This window comes from Falco punctatus (assembly GCF_963210335.1).
Source record: "Falco punctatus genome assembly, chromosome: Z".
NCBI lineage: Eukaryota > Metazoa > Chordata > Aves > Falconiformes > Falconidae > Falco > Falco punctatus.
Genome location: NC_137586.1, coordinates 43,312,034 through 43,330,415, shown reverse-complemented (window position 1 = coordinate 43,330,415; position 18,382 = coordinate 43,312,034). Strand labels below are relative to the sequence as shown.

Here is an 18,382-nt window from a genome sequence, read left to right as displayed (position 1 = left end):
GACTGAGAATACAGTATTTACACATGCTTTAGTTACAAAAACTGTAGAAGACAGCATTAATGAACGGATTGTGTTAATATTTCTGAATACTCTATCCTATGTCCAGTATAATTCTTCTGGGGAAAAATGGCTGAAAGTATAAGACTAAAACGCCTGCTGTGAATTAATTTCTAGAGCCTGTCTCCTTTAAATTGGTCTTTGAATTATTTGTCTTTTTTTTGTCTCAACTACATCTTATAAGCAGTGGTAAAATATCAAGTATGCTTATACAGTGCAATTTCAGTATTATAACACTGTGGAGGTGCTTTTTCGAGTTTATGTATGTCTCAGTGAAACAATAATCCTACTTCCTGTTTTTGGTACCACGTACATCTACAAGGATATTGTTGTCTGCTGTGATCCATATTAACCTGTGCTCTCTGCTTTGCTTTTCTAGCACTGGCTTGAGCTCAACAAGTCCATCTTCAAGCAAATGAAATGTAAGTGTTGAGAGCTTTTGTTTTTAAACTGCTTTGGAAATGCTGAAAGGTTCTCCTGTGCTTCCATGCAGTAATTTAAAATATGCTTCATTTGTTTGTTGGTGCAAATAGGCCCTTCGTGTGCCATCTGGACTCCTAAAAACTCCATGCTACACTCATTTCACTGTCTCACAGTGCTCTGCACATCAAGAGCTTTAGTTTACTGCTTCAGGCTAGAGCCAGAGGCCAGCTGATGTGTGTGGGGTGGCAGATCTGGTGGGAAGACCTGTATGTTCTGGCTCTTATTTTCAGGCAGATGCAATCATCCACTGGGAGATGGCAATAAAATATGGAGTGTGGCAATCTGCTTCTGAGTCTTTCTGGTTTGCTTTCTTTCTGCTGCCCCCTGCTTCCTGAATGCAGTGCATTGGTTTCAGATCAGTCTTACAGTCCAGCAAACTCAAGTGCTGTGGGTTATGTGGTGAGCTCCTGCCACAGGCAAGTGGAAAATTACAGTCATCATTTCAAAAAGACTCCTCAAAATAGGAATGTATTATTTTAATTTTCTTTTTGAAATTTTATGGTCTGGCTCATCCTTTCCAATGGGCCAACTGTGAAGACTTCTTCAGGAAACGGAACTATTTTGGTGCTCAGGTTTATATCCAGCCGTGGAAGAGAGCCGTTATTTGGCAGTTCTGAGACTTGACTGAGGTCACTGGGAGTTGTGTCTTGTTTGGTAAAAGATGTTGCCTATTTTTAGTTTACAAAATTAAATATAATTTTATTCACATACCCTTCATATGCAGCCATTTTCTATTTTAAGCATAAGGTGTCTTTTGTATGGGAAATAATGTATTTGTTTTAAAATGTGATGAGGCTTAAGAGATTGTCTAATACCTAAAAACAGTAGTCCTGGGTGCTAGCAGGACTACATGGAATACTTCAATAAATTCTTCCATTAATGCAGTAATAGTATATGTTGCAACACGTTCATGCATGTGTATATAAGCATGCACACATCTACCTAGCATATTCAGTGTGAACTGTTTATATCTAGTGTTTAGCTAACCAGAGTGTTATCTGATAAAAAATAAGTTCAAGAATGTCAAGCTAAAACTAACTTGTGCTCCTCTGCAGTGCCAGTGAAAGAAGAAACAAGGGACAAGAATTTTTTTGAGAAAGTGAAAATATTCTGGAACTCTGCTGGCAGATATGCTCAGAATTTTTTCACTTACTCAAAAAAATTCTACCTGTGTATAGATGTTGCCTAGATGTGATCGATGGTACTCTATAAATTCCATAGACGTAGTGATGTGATGGTCTCATCAGAGAACTTGTGTGCCTTTTGGGGTAGAATCCTAATAAAATCTCTGAAGACTGAAAAATTAATGCATAGAAAAAAAGCAAAATAAAATGCAGCTAGTATGAAGTTATTTATCATAGTGAAAAGGTCTACAACAACAGCAAAACAGAATGAGACACAAACAAAGGAGTTTTGTTATCAACCTTAGATTTAGGACAGAAGTGCAATTTAACTATGTGATTGGTTTTTCATGAGCAGCTTCAGTTTAATAGTAGTGTAACTTTATCTTTTGTCACAGATGAAGGATTTTAGTTGCTACAGTAACCCTTTGAGGAAATAAAACAAGGAAATATATATATATATATATTCTATACATGTGTAGAATCCACGTAGATTATGCATAAATAGATCTTTTGCTCCCACAGGTTTCAAGGACACTTTTGTAAGCATTTCACATCAGAAACCTCCTGATTTATTTTTCTATAATATGCTATATTAATGTCAAATACTAAGCAATTTCTAAAGGCACACAGGTTAATTTGTATTTTATCTAAAAATATTCAGTTTACTATTAAAAAGTTTAGACTCAGAAGGAATTACCAATATTCATTTGAAAAGCATCCCAGTTTCAGGTGACACAAGTGAGGACTGAAATTAGTAGGAGCTGTAAAGTGCTTCTTTCCATAACTGAAGCCATGAAGTGACTGGTTAATAGAACATGCATTATGTATATATGACTTCTGGGAGAAATGGTGGCAGAAAGCTATTCACAGAGACTGCATTGGATGGAGGCTGCCTTTTTTTCTTTGACACTAAGGAATTTAGAAGACAGTGAAATGATCTGTTTTGTAAGAATTGACTTTAATTTCCTCTGATGCAGGAGTTGGCTGTATTATTACTAATGATTCAAAGTGCTCTAAATTCAGTTAAATGCTCAGATTTACATAGGAATACAGAGGACTTGCATACATGCAGCAGAATTTGAAAAATGCTGCTTGCTTGATCTCAGCTACCATTTGTGGGGAACTTCATTTTTTCCCCAGCAACACTAACAAGCTTTTCAGTGTATTTATTCGTGCAGCTCAGTATTACAAATATTCAGAGCAGAAAAGGAATGTCTGGGAGTAGTGTTCTAATACAAATTTCAGTAGGTGCTAGATTTCATGGGCCTCAGTAGTACGTGAATCATTCAGGCGTAATCCCTCTATACAGTCAGGTTGTACAGCAATCAGAATTTGGCAGCTGTGTTTCTGTCAGTGGGACAGAATGTTGTATGTTTGAAGCTCTGAAGTCTGCATAGGTTCTTGTGTGATGTGCTACCATTTTAATTTCTTTAGCTTTCACAAAGATTGCTTTAAGTTCATATTTAGTACTACTGGGATATGACAGAAGGCATCTTCCAAAATATTTTATATTTTGTCTTATTACATATGAAACCGTATTAAAATGTGTTCTGGTGCAACACAAGGAGGAGGAAGGCATGGCATCTTTTATTCTCTCGGCATCTACCTTTGCATTTACTGTCTTCACTGAAATGTTTGTGTCATAAGATGATGTGTAAAGTCTAGGTCTGTGTCTCAGCCATTTTTACCACTAATTTTGCCTGAGAGGGGAAATTTTAGTCTCTAGAAATGCCCTGTACCACTGCCAGTCTTGTACTGGTTGAAGCCAGCTGGTGGCCAGTGATCCGTAGCTGTGAGCACCATGCTTCAAATAATGTGTTGAAAAACTCTCTGGGAGGTTGCCTAAGGTAGCTGCATCATCTTTGTGGTTCTTTTAAAACTATTTTTTTCTGTTCTTTTGTGGTTGTTGTTTTGTTTTGTTTTTGTTTTTGTGTTTTTTTTTTTTTCCATACACAGTTATTTTCTCCCAGATGCTGCCAGTAAAGTTCTCCATTTGGCCATCCTACATGTTTTTACTTATTTTCTGTCTAGGAATGTCTTGGTGTAAATCCTACTGGTCACATCAGTACTAATGTTAAAGTACAGAACAGTGTTTTCCCATGCACTTTCATTCCCTTTTTTCTTCAATTTTAAAGGTTATTCTGTATAAGTGTACAGCTATCCTGTAACTTGCTTGTGGGAAATATCCAACTGTATGTGTTCTGTTCTTGATTACAGTGGAACAGAATCAGTTCTGTTGCTGTTACGTGCAGGAGTTCAAAATTTACGTTTTTCTTGCTGCCTTGCATCTCAGATGATCTGAGAGAGTAATGCAGAAAGGATGGTTTCCTGTGTCAGTCCATTGAAATTTGTTAAGTTAATTTCATTAATCTCTAATGCTTTCATAAAATATGAAAGGAGAAGGAACAAACTAGGGGAAGCAAGAACCCAGGTGCAGAGATGGGTTGTGCAAAACTTTCTAAAGATTCTTAAATCTCAACAAACTTACCATCAGTTTTCATGTTTCAGCACAAATCTAAAAAAGACTGTAATCAAATCTGTGGTGCATAAATCTGTGCACAGTGACAATGGGAAGTTTTGTGTGATTCTTCAGGCACTAATCCAAATGCTGTGTATCCTTTACCTGAGATGTTCATGAAGATTTAATAACACGCTCTAAAGCATATTATAACTGGTTGATGAAAATCTACTTTGCCCTGTGTTGTTCCATAACTAATTGAGTGCCATCAGGAAGACCCCACAATTTGAGGTTTATATTGAGATCAAGTATTTCTTATGTATAAAAGAAAAACACTGAGTACTGTTCTGTCTGGAACATGCACAGCAAGTTGTATGGATAAACAGCCAATTCATCTGGTAAGGGAAAAGGTCTATGGAAGCAACAGCATATGTATTCAGGGTTCCCCAGAGATCCTTCTGCAGCATCAGCAAACTTGAAGACTGTTTGAGTGTAATGTTTTTGTGTGTGGTTTTTTTTTTTGATTTTTCACTTAACTTTCAGTAATGTAGCATAGTTTAGAAAATACGTAACATCGAGGAGAGATGCAAGTAGTTTTCTGCAATATTACATTCTCAGAGCTATGAAGATAATTTAAACATCTGCTTTTGGCTTTCAGTATCCATCTGTACTCCATGTTTAATCAAAAAATCAACACTACAGCTTATTACAGAAGCTAGTATTTGTGCTGGATGAAAAGCAGGCTGTTAAAAACAAACAGAAAACCTTCCCAGAAGTGGCAGCTGAGAATCTTCTGTCCTTCTCCCTCTTTGGTTCACACTTCTAAAACTTAAATCAAGATTTGCACCAGCTTCTAAAAACAAATTTTCTACTACATAAGTATATTTCTCTTGTTGTTTCAGATTGTTTTTCTATGAAGAAAATGGTAGTATGAATGTGTAATTTTTATTAGGTTTCTCATTCCCTATAAGCTCTTCAACTTCACAGAAGACAAATCATGCAGTGGGCTTTGCTTGAAAATGAATGCACATGAGACTCTGTCCCTTACACGTTGGTATCTGTGCCAAGGGGTGAAGCTGCTATATCTTTGCTCTGGTCAGGATGTTAAGAGGCTTGGGTTTTAACTAGGAGATCCTTACTGTTTCATATACATTGTCTTAGTTAAATACAACTGAAATAAACCTTAACAGCGTAAAACCAGTTGCCTGGAAACCTTCCATGCTGTGTATGTATTTCTTTCAGGAAGGGTCTAGACTGGTTTCAGCATTTGATATAATTTAAATGTTTGTATTTGTTCTTTTGCCTTCCTTTTTTATGTGCTGTTAGCACATAAAGTGCCAAATTAATAGCCCTATTGCAATGGAGTTTGCAGCCAGTACTGTTTTTCATGCTAAAGTCCTTTGAAATTACTGTAATTGTGAATCTTTTTTAGCGAGAAAGCAAAGCCTGTGATGGTGGGGAATTCTGACAAAGCCTTGGGCATTTCACTATACCAGCTGGTTCTTATCTGACAAATAAAGGACCACGCTGAAAGAAAAGGCTTATAGCTATTATAAAGCGGATTATATTCAGGCTGGTTTTATGTTGAAGAAATGTTCTGCAAATTGAAATCTGTTTTGGGAAGGTTTGTTGTTAATGTTTCCACTTTAATGTGTGAGTAAGTGGTAGAAAGTAATTTTGCTTTCAAGGAATTGAGGAATTGTCTGGCTTGACAATCTCATCTCGAGCTGATACGGTTCACTCTCTGTCTTGCTTTCCACTACAAGCGTACAGTGACAGAGAGTAAGAGGTTCTGGTGTGTTTCTCCAGTACTGTAAAATCTGTAAGACAAAGGCTTTAATAAATGTTTGCATATCATCAAATGTGTTTTTTGAGGAACATTAGGCTTACGATCCATTTTAAAATTAAGATGGCGAGGCAAGTGGATAGCTGTGGGTGTTCCTTCCTTCCCTTTTCAAGTGTTCATTGTTTGTGGCTGGTTTTCTAACTGGGAAAGAGGAACAGAAAACCAGGATCTTGTTTCCTTCAGTGATTGCAGGGTACCTTCTTATCTCCAGAGATGAATTGAGTGGAGGGTATCATATTCTTTTTAACATTTCCAATTGCAAGTCAGTCAAGACTGTGCCATTCTTGCAGGTGTTACTGAGAAAAGGACCTCTGTTTAGGAGGCTGCAGCAGCCTTGTTTTGTATTACTTGCTGCACAGCTGAGGAGGAATATTGTTACAGAAGCTTGACTCCAGGAAAAGGTTTGCAAAGTAGGCTTCAAACTGCTTTGCCAAATTTCCTATGCATATTCTGTGCATTGGTGTATACTTACTGTCTTTCTGCTACAAGGAAAACATTTCCTATTATAACCTTTACTGTTAACAATGTGGACTATTTTTTTAGTGCAGTGTATGCCATTCTTTCCTTGCTGTGGTACTCTTTTCATATGAGGCAGCTGTTGCTTTTCTGTGGTTGCCATAAACTTCCAGAGTGTGACTCTTCTACTGTAACTCTAACATATTTTTTTTCCTTTCTTTTTATAACAACCAAAGTTTCAGTCATTTCATTGACATCCAAAACTTTGCGTAAAATTCAGTACATTTTTAGGGTCTTGCAGTAGGCTTGTAATAGCTAAGGGCCCTGCAGAGCCATGCCCTGTCTGTTCTTATTTCTGCATATCCCTAATTCAAGCACAAACTACCTCTAAATCTGCCAGGACACTTAAAAGCCTTTTTTTTTTCTGACAAAGAACTCTTGCTCATTTAGTACAGGTTGGCTCTTCTGTCGTGTTTTGTAAATGAAACCGTATTCTGGAAGTTCAATTTTTACTCCCGTGCTTAGTTTTAAGAAGGCTATTGAGAAGAGAGAACCCTTTAAGATGACTTATGTTATCTTTTGCTTTGTCCAGGCAAGATGACTCCTTAGTGCATTTCTGTATGTCTGTTTCCCTTTCTGGGACATTGAATTCAGTTTACCTTCTAGTGCCATTACAGGGCAGGGAGGACGTAACAATGTCCTCTGTTTTGCAGCCTATTTCCAGTCACTGTAAGACAATGCTGTGGTCACATCTAAGATGCCAAAACCCACAGAAAGCAGTTGGAGTGTTTTGCTTCCCTTCAGAGGCCTTTTCCAGATTTGATTAGCCTGAATGTTCAAACCATCCCTAGGAAACACTTAGAGCTTGTGTTTCTTTCTCCATTTCCTCTTGTTTCTATTTGTTACTGTTTCTTTGCTTTCTTTTTTTCTGTATTTTTCATTTTTCCATCCCCATCTCTTCAGACGTTGTGTCTTAAATGAGTAGTTATTTAAACAAGTAAAAGAAGGTGAAATCAGCAGGTTTGTTAAGGCTGATCATGCTTTTAAAAAGTGCAATGTGGGGTTGTTAAAGGGGAAAATACTGCTTCATCTTCAAAAGCAATTGAACTCTCCAAAAGATACCAACCATAACAAAAGTTGCAATGCATTTTTATTTTCTGTTGCTTTGTATATCACATAGAATTATGTGATATCTAGAGGTGAGTTTCTGGAAGACTGCAGCATATGAATAAATACTACAGTCAAAGTAGCTTTAAGAGTATCATGATTGTTGAACTAATGTCCACATGCTATTATACAAGCCGGTGACCTAAGTAAGCTTCAGGAGATGGTACAGTAAAATGTTACAGTAGCTCAGTGATTACTGTTAGAGATTACAGTAACTAAAAAGTAATTATCTGATTCTCCTGATCTTTTTCTTCATTTTCTCTGTAATTTTCTTTGCCCTTTTCTTCTGCTTTTCCTTTTTTCCCCTCCTGTAAAAGTACCATCTCTTCAGGATTTGGGAAAGTTAGATTGACTCTGTACTTTGATTATACATTAAGATTAAGGGACTTTTAAAACTAACTGGACTATTACAGATCTGCACTTTACTGTGAATTAAAGTTGCATGGGTGCTTTCCTTTAAAAAAACCCAATAGAACAAAACCCCAACCCCCCACCTTGTTAAGAGGGTCTATAAATGTTGAGTACTAGTGTAAATATGCAGAAAGTTAATTTCAAAGGTAAATATTTTAATAAAAGGATTACAGTTCTGCACTCAGGTCTGCAGAACACTCCCAAATGAGCACAATGTTCACAGGTTTCCGTTTTGTTTGAAGCCTTATCTATTTTTCTGTTTCTGTCTATCTAAAAATGGCTGTGCTGATAAATGTTTTAGTAAAGAGGACCCTCACATTTCTTACTCGGACAGCAGTTATGCCTTGGTGCTTCCTCCATCTCTGTGCTCCCTCTTGGTGTTACCAGCAGGCCTGCCAGTTACCATGGCCTGTGTAAATATAGGTGTGTTTTTTCCCCAAACTGTTTACCTTTTGAAGATGCAGTATTTTCCTTCTCGCTTTGAACTAGATTTGAAACATGAACGTTACCTGGCTGCAGATAGCTCTGAGGGCTCTGCCTACCTGTGTATTGTGCCTGATGTGTTATTCTTAAGCCTTCCACTTGGTTTTCCCATGTCTTTTATCCTAACATGAATATCACAAGATGCCTCTTTCATTATAATGGTAGTCTTCGATTTGCTTTCTGTCCCTCACTGAAAGATCAACTGGCCTAGGATTAGTTATTTTGAATGCCATCAAAGATACAAAAGTGGGATATAAAGCTGTGTTCATTAATGTAAAACTGAGAGGCACTGGTTTCAGAATTGAAATAATTCCTGTTACTGTCATCTTGCTTCCCTCCTCCCTCTCTCCCTCCCTTCCTCCCTTCTTTCCTTCCTTTTTTTGGAAGCAGTATTGTACTTAAGGTCTGGTATTGGTACCATAGCTCAGGAGCAGGTAATGTAGCCTTATTAAATACTGGAAACAGAAACAGTTCTGTGGTCTCTAGCTTCGTAACCAAATTTAATTCTGCCATTTTATAGTCTAGGCATAATCATTATCAGGAAGTAACAAATATACGTAATACTTTTGTATCTCATTGTGACAATATGCAATTACTTCCTGTTTATCAATAGCCAAAAGAAAAAGGCAGCTCAGATGTGTTTTGTACCTCTTGGATCAAGCAATAACTCTTGTGAGGTGCGAAACCATTTATAAATTGATTTGCCTTGGTTAGCTGTGTTTTGTATGTGTTTTGGCCTTTTTTTGCCATATGTTCTGTTCTTTTTATATGTATAAATAATTTTTGGTTTTGTTTGAGTCCCTGCCTGATGCTCTGGAGCTAACCACCACACAGGCTATTTGTAAGACTCTTGGAGGGCAATCCTTCAGAGTGCTGAGGCAGTGTTTGCTTGCTACTGTTCTCATGCTTTTTCTTTATAATGTTTCAGCTCATCCACCATATACCATGTGCTTTAGAGTGAAATTCTACCCACATGAACCCTTGAAGATTAAAGAAGAGCTCACCAGGTAATTTTTTTTTAATGTGTTTGTGCATTTAATGTACATTGTTAACAAATTCAAAATAAGAGATTGTTGCATAGGGTAAGGTTCTCACTATGTTATAATACTAGAGTAGACAGGCGTTTGCCCTACTGAGAGCTTTTTTATTTATTGTGATACCTGTAGATATTTAAAAGAAGTTTGAGAGGACTTTTCTATAACACAGAGGGGACTTTTCTATAACAGAGAGGCAGTGATGCTGAAAAACTTTTAGAAAGAGAAGCAGTGGTTAAATGATTGGGTAAGGACTGTCCTGACTCTTTCTGGGAAAGAGTTGTGCTCTTGAGTAAGTTCCTTTTGTGTCTGAGGTGTTTGGTTTTTTTAGGGTGAATGAATCTGTTCAAGTTTAATTCAGGTGTGGCCCTGGCTCTTTCAACAGGAGCATGGATAGTCTCACTGAATTTTCTGTTGTGTGTGTCTTTAGGACCACAAACAAGAAAGTATTTTTAAACTAATGATAGACCTTTAGCAAACTGATGTAGGGGTGCAAGATATTTGTGTTTTTAAAGTACAGCTGCTCTGGAGGTTAAGAAGTCTTGTTACTTACATTGGAATTTTCCAGCTTATGATGTGAAAACACAGCTGTGCAACGGATCAGTCATATTTAACAATGGAAATTTGTCCTTCTTATTAGCCATTGTGAATATTCTGTTGCTCCGGGTGTTTTTCAATAAATGCGCTTGGTGGAAAAAATGTAGGAAAGTCACAGATCTTTTGACCTCTACACCAGCTGTGCAGGACTATGTACAACTCACTGTGTTGCTAGTCAGCAGCTCATACCGCTGACTAGTAGTTGTGTGGAAGCACAGAGCGCCTGAGTGCTTGTTATCTTGAGTTCTCCATTGATGCTTTCCCCAAGCCCTGCACATTTTTATGCTCGCAAGTCACTTCATGAGCGGGAGTGATCCCCTTATCCCTGGTCTTATACTGGAAGTTTCAGGAACAGCTCGCATTCTGCTGAATGGTAAGTCTGTAGTTTGTACAGAGCAGCTGGAACATGCATTTCATATTATAGCTGTTTATCTTAGGTGAAATACTGAACCTGTCTAGCTGAGTGAACAGGTTGTAAGCCAGGAAGTCAAGGGATTTTCATTATTTGTTAGTGTTTGTCCTTGGATGAACATTTAACTTTTTATGAGCCAGAGTATCAACTTTGTATAGACTTCCCTCATTCAAGAGCCTTAATTAATTGATTTTTTTTTTTATACCTGCTTCAGTACCCTTCCAGGAGAAGTTTTGTTAAAAAGCAAAGCACCTAGAATTTGCTCACTGACATGTATTGTGCTGTCAGTATGTTTTAGGCTTTGCTAGAATATTTCAAATTATTTTTTGCAGTCAAGCAGCTGTATAAAAAACTGTTTTATGGTCTTTTATTAAAACTAATACTATTAAGACCTTAAAAAAGAGAAATAATTTCTTTTTTCATATGTCCACCTTGTGCACGTGACACCTTTTTGTATCTGAGCAGCTTTATAGTTTCCTGATACAGCTATTTGGGAAGCTTTGTCTCTGCCCAGGTCTCTAACACAGTAACAAAACATAGAAATCATCCTGAAACAAGGAAGTGAGGTGTATTCATGTAACTCACCTCTGAGAATTTGCTTTTTCATCTGAAGCAGAGGGTTAGTTTGCAGGTGACACTCCAAATTGGCTTGAGTTAATTTTTTTTTTCTTGAATTGCAATGATTGGTGAAATTCAAGAAAGGGAAGGTCCATTAGTATTTGACTGAGGGCAGACATGAAACCTTGACAGCTAGTTGGCTTTTTGGTAGATTTTGTTCTGGCTCTGCTGTTTACTGGACAATCACATTTGTTGCAGTGTGTGCTGAAGATGATTTGAAAATAAACTAATAATATTGTCCTCTTTGACTTAAACGCTATTTGTATTTCATAGCTGTATATGCAGTCAGCTGAGTCTGAGTAACTGTGCTTTGCATTTCTGCTATTCTCTGTGCCTAACTAAGCATGTCATAGAGCTGCTCTCTTGCTAGAAATCCGATGTGTGTCTGTAGTCCCCATTTAGATAATGAAATTAAGATACAGTAAGACATCCTGTCATATTGTCATACTGCTCTTTGGTTCAGAATATTAATTAACCCTGTCTAAATCCCCCATGTGGATTATTGTCGATGCAGTCATTGTAAAAGCTTTATAGGAATAAATCTTTAATGAAGTACCTCAGAGACATCAAAGACACATACAGATGTTAAAAAGAGCTGGTTTTCCTACTCTTCCATAGCAATATCTGATGCAAAAAAAATATCATCTATTCAATACATGAAGCTCTGTGTGTGTGGGCCAAATGGTTTGATTTCTCTGAAAACAGTGGGTAGAAGTACTATTCAGGATGTAGATATTGCTTGCAGGAATAAAACAGTATTTTTCACCTCAGATTACTGCTGCTTCATTTCTATCTTACCTTTGGTGTGCTCGTCTGGACTGTTATCCTTTAGTTAGTCTGTGTTTTTACAGGTGGAACTATTTTCAGGAAATTAAGATGGAGAATGATATAGCTGAAGTTAGTCCTCTGCCTATGATATAGAAAAAAACCCCATAAAAGCCTGAAAATGTGTGTGTGCTGTGTGTTTAGAGACTAGGAGTGCCTTGGGCAAAGGATCATGCCATGCACTTGCTTGTCACTGCATTTGGTTCCACTGCTAAGGATGCCTGTGCATACCGTCAGCCATGTTGTACCATTCCAGCTGCGTACTTTCATCTTCCCTCAGTTTAATTAATGAGCACTTCCATAACTATGCTTTTGAAATAACACCAGTGCCTGCCTCTGGGTGTTAGGGCACTTTGAGATATTACTGTTAAATAGGAAATTTATGGACTCAGGACAAAAGTTCTGCCTCATGCTACAGAGGGAGGTTCTGTGTGGTCCTTGATCGCTGTTTTCTCTACAGTCAGCTGGTGCTGGGATTGTAATTCACAAATAACTTCAGTGGCCATGAGGGCTGTCACCTTGAGCTCTCCTGTTTCTGTAATGACAGACTACATGAAACCCAACTTGTCAACAAAGTCCAAATCTTAACGCGCTTCAGTGCTTAACCTTCTTTGCTCATCTCCTTAACTTGTGCCAACACGGATTTAGAAGATCTGTCTTTAATTTTGGAAATACTGTTTTCTTGGTGGGGCAGTCTATTTGGTGCATTTCAGTTGTTTTTCCAGAGACCGTGATAGGCTTGGTGGTGAGAGGAGTTTTGCTTTAGCTATGTGCGTGGAACCACGTGCAGAAAAAATGATACTCCAGAGCTCACTATGATGGTCAGGATTATTCTGCTGGCAGGGCATGCACAGATGCAAAATTTCCGTGAAGTCAGTTGTAACTACAGAGGTCATTCAATCTGCAGCACACACAGCATCCCACTGCACTCTCTGGAAAGCACAGACGTTTTTGTTCTGTGCCTCTCCACTGTTCTTTGATCAGCGGTCAAAGCCCTGGGAGAGTCCATAGCTGGGAAAGCCTGAGATGCTGCATGTGAACAGAATGGGAACAGTCAAAGGAGTGTGAACAGATGGATCCAAGGACTGGTCATACCCGGGTACCGATATTTTACTGCGTTACTTCTTTTCAGCATTCTTGTTTAGGTAATAAATAAATCAGTGTTCTTTCTCATGTAATAGAGCAGCCCAAGGCCTCACGTGTTCTTTTCTCCAAATTCCTACATTATACTGTGTATGTATAATTAAAATGAGAGAATATAAAGCCGTTTGAGGTCTCAAAGAAATGATCTAAAATGCTACAGATAATACTGTGTCAGCAGTAATCCATGATTACTATAGAAAAAACAGACCTAGAAGAGGGCATGAATAAGTAGGTGATGGAATTAACCAAAGATGGATTATTTCAATCAATTTTTATCATGCCCTTTCTTTTCTAATCCATATTTCCTAACCCAAGAAGCAGTTCTTCAGTCACTAGGCTGTTACAAAAGTGTAATGAGTACTTTGATACAAGAAGAGCAGATAAAAAAATGTTTAATTAGAAATCATATAAAATGACAAAGACTTGAGGTATGTAAACATGGCAAATTCTAAAGCCCTGAGTGAGCTAGCTCGGGCAAGGAAGAACAATGTAGCTGCATGCATAACGTGCTTGACTAGTCCTATCTCAAACAGCTGTATTTGATACTGACTTGTGCTGGAAGAGTCGGTTGCTTTTCCCTCCAGAAACGAGAGGCCAGTTGGGGCTGTAGTGCTCCAGCTGGTTGTTAGTGCTTGAATATCTTAATATCGAACCATTTATGTGCAAGTTGAAAAGTCTTGCAATATGTTCATCCTTCCAAGGGTAAGCCAGTATGATGTAGGACTGTGCTGCTGAAACCTGTTCCAGGCATCATTTAGGAATACCTCTGCTGCTCTGGATACCCAGTCCTGCTTTTCTTGAGATGTGCAATGGTAGCTATGTTTTGATGCCTCTGCAAGTCAGCTTGTCTGTTCTGGCTTTCTTAGGGCCATATTGGCAGTTGGCAGGTGAGTTTGTTGTTTTAATAGTATTGGGCTCACAATCATGTTGAATAGCATAGGTCTTAAAAATGAATGCGAGTTATGCTTGGTGCAGGCAGGCTTGCACATAACATTTGGGGCAGGGAAAAAAATTATCCAGGAGAGTCCTGGGTGTTTTGGTGGAGCTTGTGCCTGTGGGAGGAGACCTTACATGTTCCAAGGTCCTCTTGTGGTGCTCTGAGGGGAAGGCAGGAGGCGCTGAGAAGATGCAGTTCAGCTGTGGAAGCTTGCAGAGGGGAAGCTATTCCTGTGCCGTAGTGAGGCTTTTATGTACCCAGCATCCAAAATAAAGCTTTTCCCTAACCACTCCTTTGTCCTCATTATTCATCAGTGAAATTAGTTCTTGTATAGCAATAAAGCTGTTTTTTTTCCCGTGTAGCCAGTAGTGTCAAGCAGCTGGCTGGCATGTTAATTTTTCACATTTTCCCTTTTCCCAAGGAAAGACCATACACTGCAGTGCAGGCCCTGGCCAGTTCCAAAGCCAGAAGGACAAACCCCCACACTGCTAGTTGTAAGTGGCAGTCATGATCCTGATCACAGAAATGAGAGATCTGAGATTACTGGAAAGCTGTTATTCAAGTGATTTTCACACCTCCACCCCATGGCAGGAGAATGGACTATTTTTTTCTGAGGGAGTAGTTTTGATGTTTGTTTGTTGAGTTTTTGGTTTTTGGGGTTGTTTTTTTTTTAGTGTATGGTGTTGTGGTGGTTTTTTTGTTTGGTTAGGTTTTTTTGTTTAATTTGATTTGTTTATTTGGTTTTTACATTTATATATATATATATATATATATATATATATATATATATATATAAAATACTATGAATCCAGAGCTTCTCTGATTGTTTTGGCCATCTGTGGGAGACATAGGTTCAGGATGGAGTTAAGGGATGCTACTACTTCTGTTGTGTTTGAATACTTAGCATCAGTACTTCTCTCCAGAAGGTATAGAACAAGGAGAGAGGTTCTTCCTACAGCTGCCTGTTAACGCAAAAGACAGTCTTGCATTTTCCCAAGTAAGGTAACAAGGTAGTTCCTACTACTTACAGTCTTAGACATTTTAATAGAAATAGATTTTTCTTTTTTCCTGTGTTTGAATGTGTTTTGAGGACATGATTACTATGTCCCTAGTTCCAAATTCCTCTGCTAGAATTTGACTTATATCTGGGTAGGTGGATTGAAAAGCAACTTCTGTACTAACATCACTGTGGCACACATACTGCCATGTGTACCTGTTTTACAAGTGCTGTGATGGGTTTAAGCCACGCCAGTGTGAACAAAACTTCCATATTGTTCCAGAAAAATAAGAAAACAAACAGATCTCTTTCTCATCCAAATTCACTAAAAGGTTTCTGGAATTATTATATTAACAATTTTAACAATTACATTCCTGCATATTTATTTCAGTATTGTTTTCTAGATCTGTTGTTCATGAATTTGTCTGATCATTTATATTTTTTTTTTTTTTTTACTTAGTAATACTGTTTTTCTTCACAGCCTCCTGAGGCAGTTAGTTCACTACCTGCTGCGTAAGGTATTTTCCTTCATCTGCCTTAAGCAATTCCCTGGATTTCACTGACCTCCCCTTAGCTCCAGTGTTACAGAACTCAGTGAATAGCAGTTCTGTGTTTGCCTTTCCCACTACCCTCAAGATTTTGTAAGACTCACTTTTATTCCCCCTCAGTCACCATCTCCCCTTGTATGGGAGGTTCCACCATCTCACTCATTTGAGTTTTCTTACCTGTCAACCTCAGTTATGTCCTACATAGGATGGATGAACTAGAGCTAGGTTATACATTCAAGATGTGATTACACCAAGGCATTAAATAGTGGCAGACTGTCCCTCTGTCTTGTTCACAATATCTTCCTGCATCATGCCCAGCATTTTATTAGCTTTTTTGGCTGCTGCTGCACTCTGAGTTGATTTCAGGGACCTGTCTGTAATGACTCCAAGATCTATCTGTCACCTCTGTGTTTTGTTGGTAGCTAATAGAGTGATGGCTTTTCTTTTAATTTATAAGATACCAAAATACTTCTTTAATATTAAGTAGATAAGCAATATATTTCTAGAGAATATAATTATTTTTTCTATTAGCTTTTTTATCTAGGTGGCACTGTAAAAGCATAGAGAAGGTGTTTTCTTAGTTGTGGCATTACATACATTACATGTAGTAGTTGATGTTTAGGTTAGGTTCGTAGACTTTGGCAGGAGATTAGTGCTCTTGCAGTGTACTTGGTGATATCTACTGGAGAAGACACAATGTGAAGTTAGTATCCAGAATAATATACATAAAGAACTCACAAATCCTGCTGGGGGAGGAAAGCATCCAGTCCAGGAATGCAGAAAATACATTCATTTGCACTCTGCTGCCCTGCACCTGAATATGCACAGCAGCATGGGAGAGAGCACTGCAGTCAAAGTCAGACACCACACTGAGACAACAATTTTTGAAACACTGCTGGATCTCCTGAGGTGACCATGCCTGTTAGCTGGAAAGACTGCAACAACTCTGGGAGAAATGCTTGTTACTGGAATAGAAATGAGTGAAGTGACCTGAACACAAGAAAAAAAACCACTACGTGGACAAACCACAGAGTTTGGCTGTGGGAAAGCTTTCTTGCCTCACTGAACATCTTAAAATAGATAACTAAATTGACTATTAAGCAGTTAGAAACATCATCTCTGGGGGTCACAAAGCCTGCTTAAAAACAAGAATAGATACTGCTGACCCTTCATCTGCAGTTGCAGGAAGGGCTTGGCTAAGCTCGAGTTGTCCTCTGTATTGCAAATGGATAATGGATGAAAATGAGGTTATTCCAATGATAGACATTCGTGAGTGTAAGCACTGAAGCATACATTTACTAGCTTGCTGGTAAGACTGAGTACTTAGGGCTGTAAATCAGGCTATAAAGTTGTGCCAAGGCCTGGAAAAAACAGCTGTGGTGGAAAGACATGAGAAACAGCAAAATCAGATCTGATATTGCAACTTATTTTTCTAAGTGTAGCCAATCTGAACTACATGGATAACCCTTACTGAATTCAGGAGTGAGGTGAGCATTCATAGGTTCTTGCTGAACTGGGACATAAATGACTCTGTCAGGATTACAGGAAGTGTCTGATGTTGAGCCAACCTCTGGTAAAGCTTGCGACACTGGTGTTCAGTCCATTGTGCATGCTTCTCCTTCGTTTGAAAGAACTTGTCTTAGTGGTCTCTGAAAAACACAGTCAGGCTCTGATTCTGCTCTGCATGCATCTGCCCTTCTAAGTGCAAGTGCTTCCCTAGCGTCCCAGCTAACAATTTTTCCAGTCGCCACTGTGAACTATGCTCTGTGCCTCTTTCCCTCTCTTGATGGCTGCCTTTTTTCTTGGAGGTGTTTCTTTGTTCTTTTTTTTTTTTTTTTTTTTCATTATTCTTAGAAGCAAAATAGTTCTTTGAAAGTGCAAGTTTGAACCATTTCATTAAGGATTTCAGTGGTCAAATGCGTGCAGCAACTCAATAGGAAAGAACCTTAGTGACAGAAAAAATAAACTCCAGTATTTTTATTTAAAAAATTATCGGTGTAATAGAAAGGTATGTGAACAATTTAAGAGACAACCCCCCTGCCCCTCAAAGCCAATTGCAACAACAAACCCCCTTTCACATAAGGTAGGAAAACCAGAGCTCCTTCCTCTGACTAGCAAGTACTAGGAATTATATATTTTAAAGCAAAGACACGTGAATAACATCTATGGCCCACATCTGTGACAGAAGCTAGCCTATGTGATGGCTTGTGTTCAGCTCTGTCATCCCAGGGTGATCACTGGGAGGAAATCCTATCTGAGGCACAGATATTCTTTTCCCTAAAATAATATCTTATGTGCTGGTTTGGTTATATATCCTCAGTTTACTTGGATTTTTTTTTCTGTTAACATACCTCACAGCAAAAGATTGTGTGTTCCTGATTGTTACAGAAAGGAAATATTTCCTGGTATGTTAGGGAGACAAGACAATGAAAAATGTGTTATTTTGAAGTTCCAGAAAAATTATAACAGAAATTTTCTGCAATTCTAAAATCCTGATTATTTTTTTTTGAACTCTGAACAAGTTGCAGAGCCAGTGATTTAGCTGAATGGGATGGATAATAATACATTTGTATTAGCTTCATGTAATTGACAAGAGTGTATTTATTGACAATATAGATTGAAAAAGTATATATTATTTTTTATTATAATGAAGCTAACTTTGGGGGGTATTTTTTGACAAGTTTTAGTAGTTTCATATTGCAAATAGGCTTAAGCAAGAAACTAGTTTAAAACTTGTATTTATTCCTGTTTCATTTCTTTCTGGGGAAAATAAACATTTGTTTAAT

At 38.0% G+C, this 18,382-nt stretch overlaps 1 protein-coding gene across 2 annotated transcripts in view; it reads left to right on the top strand.

The window, feature by feature from the left end:
• The window catches only part of FRMD3 (FERM domain containing 3), a 138,486-nt gene that overhangs the window by 77,023 nt on the left and 43,081 nt on the right, over positions 1–18,382 (top strand). For both annotated transcript variants that reach the window (XM_080372765.1, XM_080372766.1), the window contains exons 3-4: positions 437–479; positions 9,414–9,492. In XM_080372765.1, coding sequence (XP_080228891.1) covers positions 437–479; positions 9,414–9,492 — 122 coding nt within the window. The remainder of the gene's footprint in view (positions 1–436; positions 480–9,413; positions 9,493–18,382) is intronic.